This window comes from Bos taurus, chromosome 1 (assembly GCF_002263795.3).
Source record: "Bos taurus isolate L1 Dominette 01449 registration number 42190680 breed Hereford chromosome 1, ARS-UCD2.0, whole genome shotgun sequence".
Classification (NCBI taxonomy): domain Eukaryota; kingdom Metazoa; phylum Chordata; class Mammalia; order Artiodactyla; family Bovidae; genus Bos; species Bos taurus.
This window is the reverse complement of record NC_037328.1, coordinates 42,020,656-42,040,532: the sequence shown is the minus strand read 5'-3', so window position 1 is coordinate 42,040,532 and position 19,877 is coordinate 42,020,656. Positions and strand designations below refer to the sequence as shown.

The 19,877-nt window shown below is 36.0% G+C and overlaps 1 protein-coding gene across 1 annotated transcript in view; it reads right to left on the bottom strand.

Annotated features, from left to right (window-relative positions):
* Positions 1-19,877, bottom strand: part of ARL6 (ADP ribosylation factor like GTPase 6) — a 39,353-nt gene that overhangs the window by 9,419 nt on the left and 10,057 nt on the right. The window contains 4 exon segments of the mRNA NM_001075782.1: positions 2,215-2,344; positions 9,450-9,544; positions 13,010-13,078; positions 14,272-14,333. Coding sequence (NP_001069250.1) covers positions 2,215-2,344; positions 9,450-9,544; positions 13,010-13,078; positions 14,272-14,333 — 356 coding nt within the window.

Sequence of the window (19,877 nt, the reverse complement as noted above, 5' to 3'; positions counted from 1 at the left end):
TCTGTCTCCCTCTCAAGATAGTAAAAATGCAAAAGCAAACATATATCACTCTAGGGACTTAGTCAAAGAACACATGGGAAGAATTAAAACAGAATCAGACTTGAAAATCAGAGTTGATTATATGTTTAGTAAAATGGTCAAAAATTAACCAAAAAAAAAAGTCCAGACTATACTTCTCTATAATCTCTCCTTTACTACCCAAATTTATTTGTACCTAAGGCAAGAGAGATGCAATATTTTATCTCTGCACCACTCAGCATTACTTTTTTTCTTCAAAATTAAAGGAGAAATTTATTTTTAGTTCAAATAAAAACCTTAACAAGTGAAACACTAATTGGAACTTAGATGTCCAGTTTGAATTAAGAAGTCAAAATTTTAGACAAACTTAAAAGAAAAACTTAACATTCTTCTACAAGATGTACAGAAAATGAAGAAACTGGCAATATGCTCTGTCCATATCCTTATAACATCAGATATTTTTTTCTCTTACTAAAATAAGTTAAGGTGTCACAAATAAATAAACCTAATAGAATTCAATAGCTAATTATTAAGGAGAAAGACATTTTCCATTTGCAAAATTAATTTCTACTTCAAAATTAATAGGAAAACTATATCTTTTACTAATTAAAATTGACCCGTATTTTGAATGTTGTACTTTCCATTAATGTAGTCAGCACACTTAGGGCAAAAATTAAATTATTCTACTTTAGATATTATCATTTTAAGCATGATTTACAAAACTAGAAAGGTTCTACCTTAAGATAGTTCTCTACACCAACTCCCTCCTTTCTTTACCAACAAAATACCACAGAACCTCAAATTCCAACTCAAGAATAATTTAGTAAACACTGACTTTTCCTCTGATTTCCAAAGTAAGGAGGGTTTTACTCATGATATGTGGCCTTAGGTACTGAAAAATTTCAAAGGATTTCTCAAGTGCTATAGTATTACTCTTTCAGCACCATGGTTAGCTCTTAAAGTTTTCCTCTGAGTTCTATCACTTCCTTCTTTCCTAGATTTCTTTGCCTCTGTGTTCAGCCTTTCTCTATAGAGAAGTTTGGGGCCAGGGAGAGGTGGGGGCAGGGGTGAACAGAGGGAAGCTTAATGTAACATAAGGTGGTGGTGTAGTCACTAAGTCATGTCCGACTCTTGTGACCCCATGGACTGTAGCCTGCCAGGCTCCTCTGCCCATGGGATTCTCCAGGCAAGAATACTGGAGTGGGTTGCCATTTCCTTCTCCAGGGGATCTTTCCGACCCAGGACTTGAACCCGGGTCTTCTGCACTGCAGGCAGATTCTTTACCAACTGAGCTATGAGGGAAACCCTCATAGGGTAGCATAAGGTAGCAGTAGGCATTAAAATACTATCTAATATGTAACTTCTGGTTATCCTCATCAGAATATTTTGGCGGAAAAACATACTGGAATTAAAGATATTAGTAAGAAACTGCTTTCCAAAAAAAATGTATAATAATATCAGACTCTAATTATTTAAGAGTTCAGTTTTACAGTATGTCCAAATAAGAGATTTTTATATTCTGTTTATTCATATCAACATGTATTTATTGTGTATATCTCCTAAGTACCTATGAGTAGGTACCTACTAAACAGGCACTGTTACTATTCTGGGAGTTAGAGTGAAAAAAATCGATGAAATCCCAGGTCTCATGGTACTAATGGTCTAGTTTAGGAAGACAGACTATACAAGAGAAAAGAAAAAAAAGAAGAGGTCATATGGCAATAGACAAATAAAGCAAAGTAAGGAAAAAAAACACAAGAGATGGGGGTAATGTATAGTGATATTTCAGAGAATTATCAAGAGAGGTCTCTTTCTTAAAGAAAGTACAATAGTAAGCAGGAAAATAGTTTTAAAGAATGATTCAGACAAAGGGAAAGTGCAAATGCCTTGAGACGCAACTGTGGTTGGTTGATTCAATGTGCAGAAAGAAATTAGTGTGGTTGAAGCTGGGTAAGTAAGCAGATTGGTTAATTCTTTTAAAGAGTTGTTTTAGTTTTTCTAAACCTGAAAAGATTTGAAAAGGTTTTAACAATAATATATTACTGAATACCTGCAACACTACAATTTTATAAAACATAAAATCTTTACCTTTCATCCTACCATGTTAAGTCACTTATATAGTGAGCTTGTAAAAAAAACCCTGAAGTTGGAGATTTTTTCAGAATGATAAAATGAAATGTAAATAAAAGACTTTACCAAATATGCCATGGTTTATCTTTGATGTCCTCTAAACACAGCAACTGAGATACTTTTACAGATGTCAATGCATCTCTAAGATCCATTTTGTTTGCAAAGAATAAGATTGGTATTCGACGGTGCTTAATATCTAAAAGAGAAAATAAGACTATCATCACACTTCTAGCTTTTTATCTTCTCCAAAATCCTTAAAACTGAAATCCACTAAAATTGTCTTCCAATCACTTCTTCCCATATCACACATACATAAACATTTAAAGGCATATACTGTCAAGCATATATTTAAGTGATAATAGAATTTAAAATACACTTCTTCCTAAGGTTATCTGTGCAGTCCGTGGAATTCCACAGGCCAGAATACTGGAGTAGATAGCCCTTCCCTTCTCCAGGGTATCTTCCCAACCCAGGGATTGAGCCCAGGTTTCCCTCATTGCACGTGGAGTATTTACCAGCTGAGCTACAAGGGAAGTAAGATTATCTGCCCTCTTGTTGGAACTGTAAACCAAAGATGGATGAGGGTGGGAGTGGCGGGCTCATTAAACAGTTACTGAACAGCACCTAGCAAAGAGTCAAACATTTTGTTTCATTTTTACTGTCAACACAAAGGAAGAAAACTTCAAACAGAAATATTATAGAAGGAGGATAAGAATGTAAATGGACTAGTCAAAAGACATAGGGTGGCTGAATGGATTTTTTTAAAAAGACGGATACATAGTTTGCCTATAAGAGATTCACTTCAAATACAAAGTAACAAACCGAAAGTGAGAGGATAGAAAAAGATATTTCATGCAAATGGAATGAAAAAAATGGTGGGGCAGCAATGTATATATCAGACAAAAGAGACTTTAAAACAAAACTATAAAAAGAGGCAAAGAAGGACATTAAAGGACAGTGTTCATGGGATCAATTCAAGCAGAAAAAGACAGTTGTAAATATGTATGTACCCAACATAGGCGAGGTTAAATATATAAGGCAAATATTAACAGATGTAGAAATTGACAGCAACACAATAATAGTAAGGGGTCTTTAACTTCCCCCTTCCATCAATGGACAGATCATTCACATAAAAAGTCAATAAGGAAACAGTAGCCTTAAAAGACACATTCAGTTCAGTAGCTCAGTAGTGTCTGACTCTTTGCGACCCCATGAACAGCACGCCAGATCTCCCTGTCCATCACCAACTCCTGGAGTTTACCAAAACTCATATCCATTGAGTCGGTGATGCCATCCAGCCATCTCATCCTCTGTCGTCCCCTTCTCCTCCTGCCCTCAATCCCTCCCAGCATCAGGGTCTTTTCCAATGAGTCAACTCTTCTCATGAGGTGGCCAGAGTACTGGAGTTTCCGCTTCAGCATCAGTCCTTCCAATGAACACCCAGGACTGATCTCCTTTAGAATGGACTGGTTGGACTTTCTTACAGTCCAAGGGACTCTCAAGAGTCTTCTCCAACACCACAGTTCAAAAGCATCAATTCTTTGGCACTCAGCTATCTTCACAGTCCAAATCTCACATCCACACATGACCACTGGAAAAACCGTAGCCTTGACTAATGGACCTTTGTTGGCAAAGTAATGTCTCTGCTTTTGAATATACTATCTAGGTTGGTCATAACTTTCCTTCCAAGGAGTAAGCGTCTTTTAATTTCATGGCTGCAGTCACCACATCTGCAGTGATTTTGGAGCCCAAAAAATAAAGTCTGACACTGTTTCCACTGTTTCCCCATCTATTTCCCATGAAGTGATGGAACCAGATGCCATGATCTTAGTTTTCTGAATGTTGAGCTTTAAGCCAAGTTTTTCACTCTCCTCTTTCACTTTCATCAGGAGGCTTTTTAGCTCCTTTTGACTTTCTGCTATAAGGGTGGTGTCATCTGGATATCTGAGGTTATTGACACTTCTCCCGGCAATCTTGATTCCAGCTTGTGCTTCTTCCAGCCCAGCGTTTCTCATGATGTACTCTGCATATAAGTTAAATAAGCAGAGTGACAATACACAGCCTTGACGTACTCCTTTTCCTATTTGGAACCAGTCTGTTGTTCCATGTCCAGTTCTAAGTGTTGCTTCCTGACCTGCATATAGGTTTCTCAAGAGGGAGGTCAGGTGGTCTGGTATTCCCATCTCTTTCAGAATTTTCCACAGTTTATTGTGATCCACACAGTTAGATCAATTTAATAGATATTTACTAAAAATGCAAATTAAAATTACCAAGAAATATCACCTTACATCTGTCTGTCAGAATGGCTATGGTCAAAAAGAACACAATAAATACTGGTGTGGATGCACAGAAAATTGAACTCTTGTACACTGTTAGGTCAAATGGAAATTGGTGCAGCTACTATGGAAAACAGAATTGAAGTTTCTGGAGAAGGCAATGGCACCCTACTCCAGTACTCTTGCCTGGAAAATCCCATGGACGGAGGAGCCTGGAAGGCTGCAGTCCATGAAGTCGCTAATAGTTAGACACGACTGAGTGACTTCACTTTCACTTTTCACTTTCATGCATTGGAGAAAGAAATGGCAACCCACTCCGGTGTTCTTGCCTGGAGAATCCCAGGGACGGGGGAGCCTGGTGGGCTGCCGTCTATGGGGTCGCACAGAGTTGGACACGACTGAAGCAACTTAGCAGCAGCAGCAGAAAACTAAAAATATAACTCATGGTAGTTATATGAGTCAGCACTTTTACTGTTAGGTATTTATAAAATAAAAAAATAATAATTTGAAATGATACAAGTACCCTAATGTTCACAGCAGCATTATTTAAAATTGCTAAGATATAAAAGCAACCTAAAAAAAAATAAATAAAAGCAACTTAAGTGTACTTAGCAGATGAATGGATAAAGATGTGGTACATACATACAATGGTATACTAATCATCCATAAATCATCCATAAAAAAGAATTAAATATTACCATTTGTAACAACATAGATGGACTTGGAGGGTGGTATGCTAGATGAAATAAGAGAAAGACAAATATTGTATGACATCACTTATATGTAAAACCTAAAAAAATACAACACCTTCTGAATGTTAAAGAAGGAAACAGACTCACAGATATAGGTAGCAAACTAGTGGTTACCACTGGGGAGAGGGAAGGGTGGAAGAGAAGTTAGGGGTAGAGGATTAAGAGAAACAAACTACTATGTATAAAACAAATAAGCTACAAGAATATGTTGTATAATACAGGCAATATTTCATATTTAGTATAAATGGAACACAACTTAAAAAACTGTGGATCATCATGTTGTACATGTGAAACTTATATGATACTGTACATCAACTCTACCACAACAAAAGGATATGGAAGATGTGTATAACACTATCAACTGATATTTACAGAATTCTTCACCCAAGTACAGCAAGATACACATTCTATGGAATTGCAGATGGAACATTCACCATGTTCAACCATATGTGAGTGACTGATCTGATCTAAGAATGAAAATCTTTGAAATAGGTTACTTGATCAAACAGAATTAAATTAGAAATCAATAACAAAAAGACACCTAAAAAATTCCAAATATTTGGGAAATTAAATAATAATACACTACTAAATAATCCAACCATCAAAGAAGAACTTAAAGGTAAGTTAGAAAATACTTTGAGCCAAATAATAAAGAAATATATCAGAATTTGTGAGATAGTTAAATCCTCAGAAAATATGTATTGCTTTAAATGCTTTTATTATAAAAGCTAGATATAAAATGCTTTATAAGAAAATAAATATATAAAGTCAACAATTTCTACTTCGATCTGAAAAAGATAAAGAGAAAATGAAATTCAATTTAAATACAGGAAGTTCAAAATAAAAACAAAAATTTGTTAAAAGAGAGCAGAAATTAATGAAATCTGAAAAAGATACATCTGCAGAGGAAACTGACAAAGTTAAAAGTTTTTCTTGGAAAATTAGTAAAACCGTATAAACTCTCTAAAAGATGGAGCAATAAAAAAGGGAGGAAACATAAATTACCAATATTAGAAATGAAAGAAGATATGTATATCATATGGGTCTTAAAGACATTAAAAGGATAATAAGAGGATGATACAATTTTATGCCAATAAATTCCACAACTTATATAAATTAACAAATTAACAGATTTGGTTATATATTACTAGAAGTGACCCAAGAAGAAATACAGAACTTTAATAGCCCTACCTCATTTAAAGAAATTGAATTTATAGTTCATGCTTCCAACATACACACAAAATCCTGAACCAGATGGCCTCATTAGATTTTATTTAATGCTTAAGAAATAATACCAATTCTTAACAAATCCAAAACATAAAAAAAATAAAGAGGAGGAGTAACTGCTCTTCAAGTCATTTTTTGAGGTCTCTACAGCCCTCCCACAAAATCAGAAGAGGCTATTACAAGATAGAAAATGACAAAATGAAATCCATTATGCTAAGTGAAATAAGTCAGAAAAAGACAAATACCATATGATCTCACATGTGAAAGCTAAAGAAGACAAACAATATCTACAGAAAACAAAATAATGGATGCAGAGAAGAAATTGGTTGCTGCTGGAGTGGAGAGAGCTTGAAATGGATGAAAGGGGTCAAAAAGTTCAAACTTCCAGTCATGAAATAATTTATGAGATGTAATGTACACCATGGTGACTACAGTTAGTAATACTGTATTGGGTATTTGAAGGTTGCTAAGAATATATCTTAAAAGTTCTCATCACATGAAAAAAAAATTTTCTAACTATGTATCCTGATGGATGTTAACTAGACTTGTGGTGATCATTTCACAGTACAGTTGACCTTTGCAAAATGTGGGGGTGGAGTTCTGACCTCTGCACATTCAAAAATCTGTGAATAACTTCATGGCTGGCCCCCTGTATCTGCAGTTTCACATTTGTGGATTCAGTCAACTTTGGATCATATAGTACTACTGTGGCATTATTTGAAAAAAACCACACACAAGTAGACCTGTGCAGTTCAAATCCCAGTTGTTCAAAGGCTAATTGTATATACAAATATCAAATCACTATGTTGAATACCTGAAACTGATGTAAAATTATATGTCAATTATATTTCAAAAAATGTTCACACCAACTTTATTCATAATTGCCCTAAACTAGGAACAGTTCAGGTATCAATTACTAAACACTGGATAAACAACTGTTACAGTAATATAATAAAATATTACAAAGCAAATAAAGGGGTACACAAGTGATACATACATCAACATGGGCAATTCCCCAAAACATTACAATGAATATAAAAACCTAGGCACAAAAATGTATGTACCTTTTCCCACCATTAATATGAAATGGTAAAAAAGGCAAAATTTTGGAGACTGAAATCAGATTAGTAGCTCTTCTTGCCCCTTGTAGGGGTGCTGATTGGAAAGGGGCATGAAAGAACTTACAGGGTGATGAAAATGTTCTGTTTCTTGTCTGGGAGTGTATAGACAGGAACAGTTACATAAATATATGCATTTGTTAAAATTACAGAACTGTATATGATGGGCTCAATAAGGACAGAAATGGTATGGACCTAACAGAAGCAGAAGATATTAAGAAGAGGTGGCAAGAATACACAGAAGAACTGTACAAAAAAGATCTTCATGACTAAGATAATCACGATGGAGTGATCACTCACCTAGAGCCAGACATCCTGGAATGTGAAGTCAAATGGGCCTTAGAAAGCATCACTACGAACAAAGATAGTGGAGGTGATGGAATTCCAGTTGAGCTATTTCAAATCCTGAAAGATGATGCTGTGAAAGTGCTGCACTCAATATGCCAGCAAATGGAAAACTCAGCAGTGCCCACAGGACTGTTTTCATTCCAGTTTTCATTCCAGGAAAAGGTCAGTTTTCATTCCAATCCCAAAGAATGCTCAAACTACCACACAATTGCACTCATCTCACACACTAGTAAAGTAATGCTCAAAATTTTCCAAGCCAGGCTTCAGCAATACGTGAACGGTGAACTTCCAGATGTTCAAGCTGGTTTTAGAAAAGGCAGAGGAACCAGAGATCAAATTGCCAACATCCGCTGGGTCATGGAAAAAGCAAAAGAGTTCCAGAAAAACATCTATTTCTGCTTTACTGACTATGCCAAAGCCTTTGATTGTGTGGATCACAATAAACTGTGGAAAATTCTGAAAGAGATGGGAATACCAGACCACCTGATCTGCCCCTTGAGAAACCTATATGCAGGTCAGGAAGCAACACTTAGAACTGGACATGGAACAACAGACTGGTTCCAAATAGGAAAAGTAGTACATCAACGCTGTATACTGTCACCCAGCTTATTTAACTTATATGCAGATTACATCATGAGAAACGCTGGGCTGGAAGAAACACAAGCTGGAATCAAGATTGCCGGGAGAAATATCAATAACCTCAGATATCTAGATGACACCACCCTTATGGCAGAAAGTGATGAGGAACTACAAAGCCTCCTGATGAAAGTGAAAGAGGAGAGTGAAAAACTTGGCTTAAAGCTCAACATTCAGAAAACTAATATCATGGCATCTGGTTCCATCACTTCATGGGAAATAGATGGGGAAACAGTGGAGGCGGTGTCAGACTTTTATTTTTTGGGGCTCCAAAATCACTGCAGATGTGGTGACTGCAGCCATGAAATTAAAAGACCCTTCCTCCTTGGAAGGAAAGTTATGACCAACCTAGATGGCATATTCAAAGACATTACTTTGTCAACAAAGGTCCATCTAGTCAAGGCTATGGTTTTTCCAGTAGTCATGTATGGATGTGAGAGTTGGACTGTGAGGAAAGCTGAGTGCCGAAGAATTGATGCTTTTGAACTGTGGTGTTGGAGAAGACTCTTGAGAGTCCCTTGGACTGCAAGGAGATCCAACCAGTCCATTCTGAAGGAGAACAGTCCTGGGTGTTCTTTGGAAGGAATTTTGCTAAAGCTGAAACTCTAGTACTTTGGCCACCTCATGCGAAAAGTTGACTCACTGGAAAAGACTCTGATGCTGGGAGGGATTGGGGGCAAGAGGAGAAGGGGACGACAGAGGATGAGATGGCTGGATGGCATCACTGACTTGATGGACGTGAGTTTGAGTGAACTCTGGGAGTTGGTGATGGACAGGGAGGCCTGGCGTGCTGCGGTTCATGGGGTTTCAAGGAGTCAGACATGACTGAGTGACTGAACTGAACTGATACAGTGTAAACAACATGTTTTGTTGAATCAAAGAACAAAACATCATAGATGACCCCAAAGCACAGACGTTACAGACTGAAAGACACAGACATGTACCTGGATGATTCAGAAGAGTACGAAGTTCTTCTTTGGCCACAACCATTCTCAATTTATCACTACTATCAATGACAAAAATAATGGCTTGTCCTTCTCTGTGTAATACAAAGAATGAGAAAAATTAATGATAAACAAACATTTTTCTATGTTAACTATTCATTTGCATATCTTAAACCATTTATTATGTCTTCATGTCCTATGATGATTTATCATTACAGGCGTTGGTGCTGTTCCTTATTAGTTTATATGAGGAATTAATACTGCTATATTTTGGTTAATATATTAACCAAATAAGTCACATTTTGTGCAAAGTAATTTTTATTCATTTGGTCATAACATGGTAAATTTAATGACTCATTTCATAATTTAAAAAAATAACAAGTTGGGCTTTTCTGGTGGTTAAGAATCCACCTGCCAATGCAAGGGACACGGGTTCGATGCCCAGATCCAGGAAGATCCCACATTATGCAGAGTAACTAAGCCCATGTGCTACAATTACCGAACCCACACTCTAGAGCCTGTGAATCACAACTACTGAGCCAAAGCGACTCAACTTCTGAAACCTAGAGCCCATGCTCTGCAATGAGAAGCCACCACAATGAGAAGCCTGCATACTGAAACTGGGAAGTAGCCCCAATCACTACAACTAGAGAAAGCCCATGTGCAGCAACGAACTCAGCATGGTCATAAATTAAATTGTTTTTAAAAAAGGTAAAAACATAATCCTATTACACAGGCACAATCATTAATATTTGCAAATAAATCATTTTTAGCATTTTCTTTGTAAATGTGTGTATGCATATTCACTCAGTCTTGTCCAACTCTTTGCAACCCCATGGACAGCAGCCTGCCAGGCTCCTCTGTACATGGAATTTTCCAAGCAAGAATATTCATATATGAATATCTACATCTGTATTTAAATGGAACCTTGCTGTTTTATTCTGCCTTTCTGATATATATGTACACTTCCTTGATCTTTTTTATAGTAGTTTGAACTACTTTTATATGAAACATTAAAGCATAAAGAAGCTTTCAATAAAGTTTTTTTTGAAGACGTCTTTCAATAACATCTTTCATTATACTCTAAAGTATAATGAGTATGTCATTAAATATTGTATCAAACTTCTATTGTTGGGCTTCATAGCATACTTCCAATTTTCATTACTATGAAAAACTTTGGGATAAACAGCCTCCCAAATACATTTAAAAATTTTCTTGATACTTTAGGAACAGAATGCCTAGGAATACATACATAAAGTTTTAGATAAACACTGACAAATTAGAAATGCTATATCAATTTTATAATACTATCAGCACTTTTTCCACTCCCTGGCCAGCATGGCTCTTATTCTTTTCAATTTTTTACCATCCTAACACCATATTATTTTACTTTGCATTTTATTAATTTCTTGTTAAGTTCAATATATTTTCATATATTTACTAGACATTCATATATTTTTTGTGACTCACTTATTTCAGTCATAAATCAAGATTTTTAAAGTTCAATGTCATTAGTACTCACATGCATATAAAAAATAAAACAACTTTTTAATACCATTGTCTGCTATCATTTAAAAAGATGAATGCATTTTATTATAGACATACATTACCAGTGGATATAGAAACTGATACAACTGGAAATATATATCAAGAGCTTTAAAAACATTCAGTCACTTTGAGCCAATAATTTCATTTCTGAAATTTATACTAAGGAAACATGAAGTATGACAAAGATTTATACAGTAATATGTTAACTGAAGAATTGTTTATAATCTTCCAAAACTGAGAACAATCTTTATGTCCAAAAACAGAGAAATAATTAAGCAAATTTTGGCATAGGAAGGAATATAAGAAAATATTAGGTTGCCATGAGAGTTACATTCTTTTTATGTTTTCCTGACTTATCAGAGAATGTTAAATGAAAACTATACAGCACATGGTGCATGCTTTAGAAGGCTCCTTTCTCAGTTATGTTAAATGTTATTTCAAAACAGAAGAAACATACTTAAAAGATATATTTTCTAAACATTTACTCCTTTCCCAATATGCACTCTTTATATCTTAGGCTTTATTACTTTTTCAAAGAGAAATATGCAAAAGCTATACAATAATTAACATTACAGGATCAAATGAATGACAAAGTAAACTTCCTTTATAATCTCATTAGTACCCAAATGCTATTGATGATGCAGTACATATTACACTAAGAATTTTCTTCTCTCTCAATATATAGTAAGCCTACATTTTTATTAAGAATAATTTTCTTTATATAACTGAGATATGACAAAAATATCATTATAAATAATTCTCAACACACATTCTTTCATATACATGTTTGCCCAGCAGTCCCAGTCATCTGTACTTTTCTGAAAGCAAAAATTATGGCTGGAGGGTATGAACATTTTTCATTTTAACAGATATTGAAAAATTACCCTAAAAAGATGTTACATTATCTGTAAGAGTAGCTTGTTTTGCCAACAGTAGACTTAATTAATCTTTTTAACCTTTTTTCAGTCTAATAGATTAAAATGTACTTGTTCTTTCACAATCAGAAAAATATAGCTACAGAAAATTTACTATTACTATAGATTTCTGAACAGTAATCATATTCAGCATTCCACCTACAGTGTATCTAAAATATTCCTGAATTCATTAACTTCTTCCAAAAAGATTTTAAAGAAAAAGAATGTTAAAATTGGAAAAAAAAATTTCCTTTAAATACTATTTTTTATGTAGTTTTACATTTTCTGTAATAAAATTTTTTTTTAAGTATTAAATACATTTTTAAAAACAGTTGTTTACCAAATAATTGGAAGAGGAATTTAAAAAATCCTATACTGAAAACTCAAGTTGCCTTAAAAACAAAAATACCTCACATTTCCCTGAGAGAATTTAATGCAGAATACCACAAAAATAGCATATTTGGATCCTAGCAACTTGATAGCTGTTAATCTGAAGTAACTGGTGAACACCTGATTTGCACATGCAGCAAAACATCTTGTTTAGAACTGCTTGTTGAACAAATGGATCAACTGTTGATGCTGCTATTTTAACTAAATTTATTCAGTAATTATATACTGATCTGTGTGCCCAGAATCATACTTGATCTTGAAGAAATAATCTGAATAAGAAAAAAATCCAACCCCCTTGATTATATGGTTATAAGATTAGAGAAAAATGAATGGTGAAGTACTGTGCCAACAATGGAGCCAGAATAATTGGGCATCTCCACAATAAATGGAATCTCCACAGAGGAGGTGACTTTTGAGCTAGTCCTTAAAGAATGAATATATCAACCTTAAGCTGCAGAGAAGTAGAGTAGAACGGGACATTAAAAACAGAGACAACAGAACATGCAAGGCCCAAGGTTATGAAGAATCTGAACCATTTGACAAATAATGTCAAGTATGATCATATATTTTTTAAAAACTTAGGATGTATACTTAAATTACATAAAAATAAACATTGCAACCTAGCCCACATAATCATTTGGATTTTTAATCACTACTTGTTGTTAAAATATAACCATCTAGTTAACCAACATTTGCAAACATACTTACTTATAATAGTGTTCCCAGAGATTTCTGTATCTTCCTTGACCTGACATGTCAAACACTGTAAAAGACAAACTATAAGACAAAACAAACAACAACAAAAATTATTACATTATAAGCTACTAAAACTTTAAATTATTATCAATCAAAGAAACCACCCTTGAGTATACAGTGTTCAACTTGGGCCAGCTTTCAAGTGCCACAGAATACATTTTTTGAATATAAATATGATTTTATAATAGTAACATATAAAAAATATATTTTTCTTTGCTAGTAAAATTATAATAGTCAGAACAAGGAAGCAACCTAGATGTCCATCAGCAGATGAATGGATAAGAAAGCTGTGGTACATATACACAATGGAGTATTACTCAGCCATTAAAAATATTACATTTGAATCAGTTCTAATGAGGTGGATGAAACTGGAGCCTATTATACAGAGTGAAGTAAGCCAGAAAGAAAAACACCAATACAGTATAACACATATATATGGAATTTAAAAAGATGAAACTCCAATACTTTGGCCACCTCATGTGAAGAGTTGACTCATTGGAAAAGACTCTGATGCTGGGAGGGATTGGGGGCAGGAAGAGAAGGGGATGACAGAGGATGAGATGGCTGGATGGCATCACTGACTCGATGGACGTGAGTTTGGGTGAACTTTGGGAGTTGGTGATGGACAGGGAGGCCTGGCGTGCTGCAATTCAAGGGGTCGCAAAGAGTCGGACACGACTGAGCGATTGAACTGAACTGAACGATAACCCTGTATGTGAGACAGCAAAAGAGATACAGATGTATAGAACAGTCTTTTGGACTCTGTGGGAGAGGGCGAGGGTGGGATGATTTGGGAGAATGGCACTGAAACATGTGCATTATCATATATGATCGATGCATGATACAGGAAGCTCTGGGCTGGTGCACTGGGATGACCCAGAGGGATGGGATGGGATGAGGAGGGAGGTGGGAGGGGGGTTCAGTATGGGGAACACATGTACACCTGTGGTGGATTCATGTCAATGTATGGCAAAACGAATAAAATACTGTAAAGTAATTAGCCTCCAATTAAAATAAATAAATTTATATTAAAAAAATTTTTAAGAAGAGTTTATCTGAAGAATAATCCAGAGATAGTAGTACAAGTATTTTAACGTCAGTGGGCTTCTGAAACAACAGATTCCTTTTTCTAAGAGTAGCAGGAATAACTAGATAGATCTAATACCATTTTTCACCCACAACTTCTTAATCACAAGTTTAATAAAATGAATTACCTAGACGATTTGAATTTCTGTATGCTGAATCCTATTGTTGGAACTATATCTTGAGACTGAGCCTTTAAGAAAAGAGACAAAGTTTAGAAATTTGCAATTACCGAAAATGCATTTTTCCTCAGGTTAAAAGTACCCAGTTTTTCCAATTCTAAAATCTGCCACTAAGAAGATGAAAGGATTAAACAAAATCATAATTTTTGCAAGGAGATCATTGTGTGTGAATTCTTTATAGAAGTTTAAGGTTTACTAATTATAAATCTGCATAATGTGTTGTCTTAATTCACATTTTGAGGCTTGCTGAAAGTTACCAACAACTTAAAATAGTTTCACAAGTCTCTTTTAGCTCACATATAGGACTTCCTAATCTTCCATACTTACTGAGTTTGCAAATGCTACAGAGGGGCTTCCCAGGTGGCACTACTGGTAAAGAACCCATCTGCCAATGTAGGAGACATAAGAGAGGTGGGTTCGATCCCTGAGTCAGGAAGATCCCCTGGAGGCGGGCATGGCAACCCACTCCAGTATTCTTGCCTGGAGAATCCCATGGATAGAGGAGCCTGGCAGGATACTGTCCATGAGGTTGCAGAGAGTCAGACACGACTGAAACGACTTAGCAAGCAGGATGCGAGCTACAGAGGATTGTCTTCATGTCTAGATGGTGAATATATATGGTCTCTGCTTTCATGAATTTATAATCTAGAGAAGGTAAACAGCAATAAATAACTAAGATACCAATTGTGAACAGTGCTAAGTACAATGAAAGGTGATTGAGGTGGGAGGCAATGGGGTGGAGGAGGGTTAGTTTAGCAGCCTGTCTGAGAGAGGTGACATCTCACCCAGTAAATGTTAAGAAGGAAAAAAGCTATGACAAGATCTGGGCAAAGAACCACCCAGTCAAAGGAAATAGCCAGAGCAATGACTGCAAGGAAGGGAGGAACTCACCACTCAGGAAAAGTTGAAGGCCTGTATGTCTAAAATATATTTATTAAGGGAAAGACTGTATGTAACCAAGTGAGAGAGGTGGGGCCGTGGTGGAGATCGAGTGGAAAAGAGATTGCAAGAGGGCAAGAGTATAATGGGAGACCTGCTGACATGATCCACCGACAAGTAAAAGACCTTAAATTGGTAAGTTAACTTGTCAATTAAGTTAACTTAATTGTACCATCAAGACTTTCTCCTTTTGAATAGAAGTCCATTCACTTTCTGACCCAGATGCCTAGGAGTTATTCTTGACTCTTTCCTTTTTTTACATTCCCCTATACAACAATTCTCTAAGCTTTACTGATTCTGGCTCACTAACTTAGCTTAGGTCCTCATCATTTCTTGCTTCAAATTACTAAAACAGCTCCTGATTACTCCTAACTGCTAATACACCATCTAAACAAGTTACTTCTCTAAGCCTGCGTTTTCTTAAATGTAAAATATATCATTACTACCCTTAACTCTTAGTGTTTTCATGAGAATTAAGTAAGCTAATTGATGCAAAATACCAGTGTCTGGTCCATAGTAAACACTCAATAAATGGTTGTTATCATTAAGAATTACACTCTCACTGATTTCAGTTTCATACCCCAGTCTTCTTCATACTGCCAAAAGTGTAACCTAAAAAAAAAAAATTCCCTTTTGAGTTCATCACGTTGCTTTCATGTAAAAAGAGGAGTAGAGGGAAAATTGCTGCCTCACATCATTATGTTCACTTTGGTAGTTTACTCCTGAAAATTTAAAATTCAAATGGAAAGACATAAGGTGAAAGGTCCCTGGAGCTTGGTCACCTTAATAGTAATGTGCTAGTGAAAAGACTTCCCAGAGCTGCCTTGATTTTGGCTTTCTGGAATTTGTTTACTCAGCTTTCCCTTCTATTCTGTGAGCTGCCTAGTAGCATTCTTCCAAAAATCTCTCTCTTTATGTTAGACAGAATTTATTTCCTGTTACTCAGATTCTTACCTAATATCTTAGGGGTCCTTCACTGTACAACAAACTTTGGAATACAGAGTTTCCTAATTTTTGTTGTCCTAAAATACATACTGTTTTGATTTTATGAATTTTCATGTGCCAATGTGATAAAACCATCAGCTATTGCTATTAGGGAAAAAATAACAATAATAACAAAAAGTTAGTTGAACGTTTAAAGAAATCTCAGAAAACACAGCTCAAATGAGTAGCCTTGAACTATAATTCTAATCACTTAACTGTAATTAGAAATTGGCTAGCCTGTCCATAATCACCAGTTTCTTTACAAACTCTTTTGTTTCCAGAGAAGCTACCCTTTAATTTGCTGTTTTAACAGGGATAAAATTAATCAACTTTCTTTTCTTCACTTCTAAAGTTCTAGTGGAAGATAATTAGAAAGAAGAAACTACACTAATTAATTAGGACAGGACAAGATATGTGAGCTGGTACTTTCAGATTCAAGTGTGATTCATTTTCCTCTAAAGAATCTGAAATAGTCTTCACTGATTAATTTCCCTCTGCCCTATTCAGGAACAAATACATTTGATGATTCTCTAAATTGGACAGGGGATGCTTACAAACCAAGTGAAGAGTGCAGGAATTATTACCTAAGTGTCTCAGGCCATCTGAGATAACCCAGTAATAGATCAATATCAGTAAGACTAGAACAAGGTTTCTAAGAGAGACCCTATTTGATAAGTTTTACTAAATATGTTGAAAATGATATCCTTGGCACGATGAGTAATCATTCACTGCCAAAAAATGAAAATTAAAAAATCACTATCAGTCCATTTGTACAAAATTACATTTAACTACTAAGAAATATTCTAGGTATTTGGGAAATCCCATGGAGAGGAGCCTGGCAGTCTACAGTCCATAGGGCTGCAAAGAGTCAGACGTGTCTTAGCAACTAAAACAACATTATTGAACAATGTAAGATTTATGCTCTTATGAATTTAATTTTATGATGAAGAAAAATGTAATAAACAACTTATCAACTGAATATGTGAAGCAATTTCAGATTGTTTTAAATGTTAAGAATATAAAACTGGATATGATAGAATGAGAGCATTTCTGTTGGGGAATGGGGCAAAACTTAGAATTTTAGAAGATATTAATAGAGCACATCTCTTACTTTGACAGTAAGACCAGATTCTTGAAAAGTTATCAGGTTAAAATTACCTCTTTTCTCTCCTTATCAGTTTAGAAAGGATCAGCAACCTTAACATATTAACAACAAATGAACATTAAGAGAGCTTAATATTAAAAACTAGTTTGGGCTCAGGAAGTATCTAGTTATCTAGAAACTGACTTTATCCCTCTACAAAAACATATAAGAGACTATTTTACTATAAAATGAGACTTGTAATTTCTTTCAAGACATTTCCTAATAGAGGATCATAGATTTCTATTCAGTTCAGTTCAGTTCAGTCGCTCACTAGCGTCCAACTCTTTGCGACCCCATGGACCGCAGCACGCCAGGTCTCCCTGTCCATCACCAACTCCCAGAGTTTACCCAAACTCATGTCCATAGAGTCGGTGATGCCATCCAGCCATCTCATCCTCTGTCGTCCCCTTCTCCTCCTGCCTTCAATCCTTCCCAGCATCAGGGTCTTTTCCAATGAGTCAGTTCTTTGTATGATGTGGCCAAAGTATTGGAGTTTCAGCTTCAGCATCAGTCCTTCCAATGAACACTCAGGACTGATCTCTTTTAGGATGGACTGGTTGGATCTCCTTGCAGTCCAAGGGACTCTCAAGAGTCTTCTTCAACACCACAGTTCAAAAGCATCAATTCTTTGGTGCTATATTTTCTTTATAGTCCAACTCTCAAATCCATACGTGACTACTGGAAAAACCATAGCCTTGACTAGACGGACCTTTGTTGGCAAAGTTATGTCTCTGCTTTTTGATTTCTATTACTCACCTTAAATCATTAAAAATAATATTTCTCATAGTGGATATAAGCTCACAAGAGACTGTTTTTGGGTTCAAAGGTAGGGAGGAAGCAAGTGTTTTATCTGTGCCTGGGTGACAGGTTTTAGGGCTTTAAGAAGTCCCATTTCAAGTGTCTTCTTGGCCATAATCACGAAGTTGTTTTTTTAATTTTTTTTTTTTTTAAGTAAAACAACTTAATCTGCTCTCAGAAGGTAGAGGTCAATTGCTCTGAGGAGACAGGATAGTTGCCTAAAGATTAACGCTCAGAAAGTGGTGTCAGAAATTAGACGATCCCCTTAAAAATAGCCCTGGAGTTAGTCTAGGCTAGTTCCATAATTCACCAGTGGTAGCAGAGAGATGCATATGCTGGAAAACAAAAGATTAATTAAAAAGCCTCAGTAATTGGCTGCATGCCCAGATGTTCCTGAGGACTCTCCCTGACTAGTATAGTATGTTAGGCAGGGTCAGCAGGTCTTGCACAGGACTAGCCTGAAATTGGGATATTAGAATATTTTAAGATGATACACTGAGCTCAGGATGCCTCCTTCCCCTGCTGCCTCAAATGATCAATAATGTTTAGAGAAGAAAGCTGTTCCCATCCATATCAAAGAAGATTATTCCTAAGGTAATAACCATGTCTTGGGACAGGAGATCACTATACTGTTGGGGATGGTGGAAAGAGATAACGTAATTTCCATTTTGTTCTTTGAATGTCATTTCTGCCAATCTGAGTACAGTAGGCACCAGGGGGCTGGCATACTTTGATACTATTAACTGTGGCTCTGGTTTCAATCATTTTGTACTTATCTGACACAACTTTTACAAAAAAATTTCTTTTGAAGATATTCCTTGATGTAGAAAAAAATGGCAATATCTCCTATAGAATAGTACCTTACCTGAAGAGCTTCCTTATAATCTTGTTCCCTTATGCTACCAGGCTAACCTGCAGAAGTGCTGCACATCACCAGCCACTAAGTTTCTTAATATTAGCCCAGGTTGATCTACTGACAGCCAAACCATCCGTGGAACTAATTATAGACCCACAGCTGAGTATGGTTCTCTAAATTCAATTTGGAGCCCATTCAAGTGGGTAGGGGAGAAGGCAATGGCACCCCACTCCAGTACTCTTGCCTGGAAAATCCCATGGATGGAGGAGCCTGGTAGGCTGCAGTCCATGGGGTCACTAAGAGTTGGACACGACTGAGCGACTTCCCTTTCACTTTTCACTTTCATGCATTGGAGAAGGAAATGGCAACCCACTCCAGTGTTCTTGCCTGGAGAATCCCAGGGACGGGGGAGCCTGGTGGGCTGCCATCTATGGGGTCACACAGAGTCGGACACGACTGAAGTGACTTAGCAGCAAGTAGGTAGGTTGCTATATCTTCTTCTTAAAGACTGTTAAAGAAATTTATTACAATCACCTCAGTTAGGAGACAAACTTTTTAACCTGTTCCTTTCCTTATTGGTGAAATCTCTTTTCCCTGCTTTCATATAGAGAAGACTCCATTAAAATGACACTTCTAGCTACTCTATTTCTCCTCTCTAAATTTATTCCTCTTCATGGGTGGGGAGGACTTCTTTGATGTCTCAGTTTGTGAAATTGAAACAACCTTCTTGGTTCTGCCTCTCTCTCATTGAGAGCCACATGTTTCTTTTTTTTTTTTTTCCCCATATATTTACTTTGTATTGAATTTGTTAATGACACATAGTTTTTGCACTGC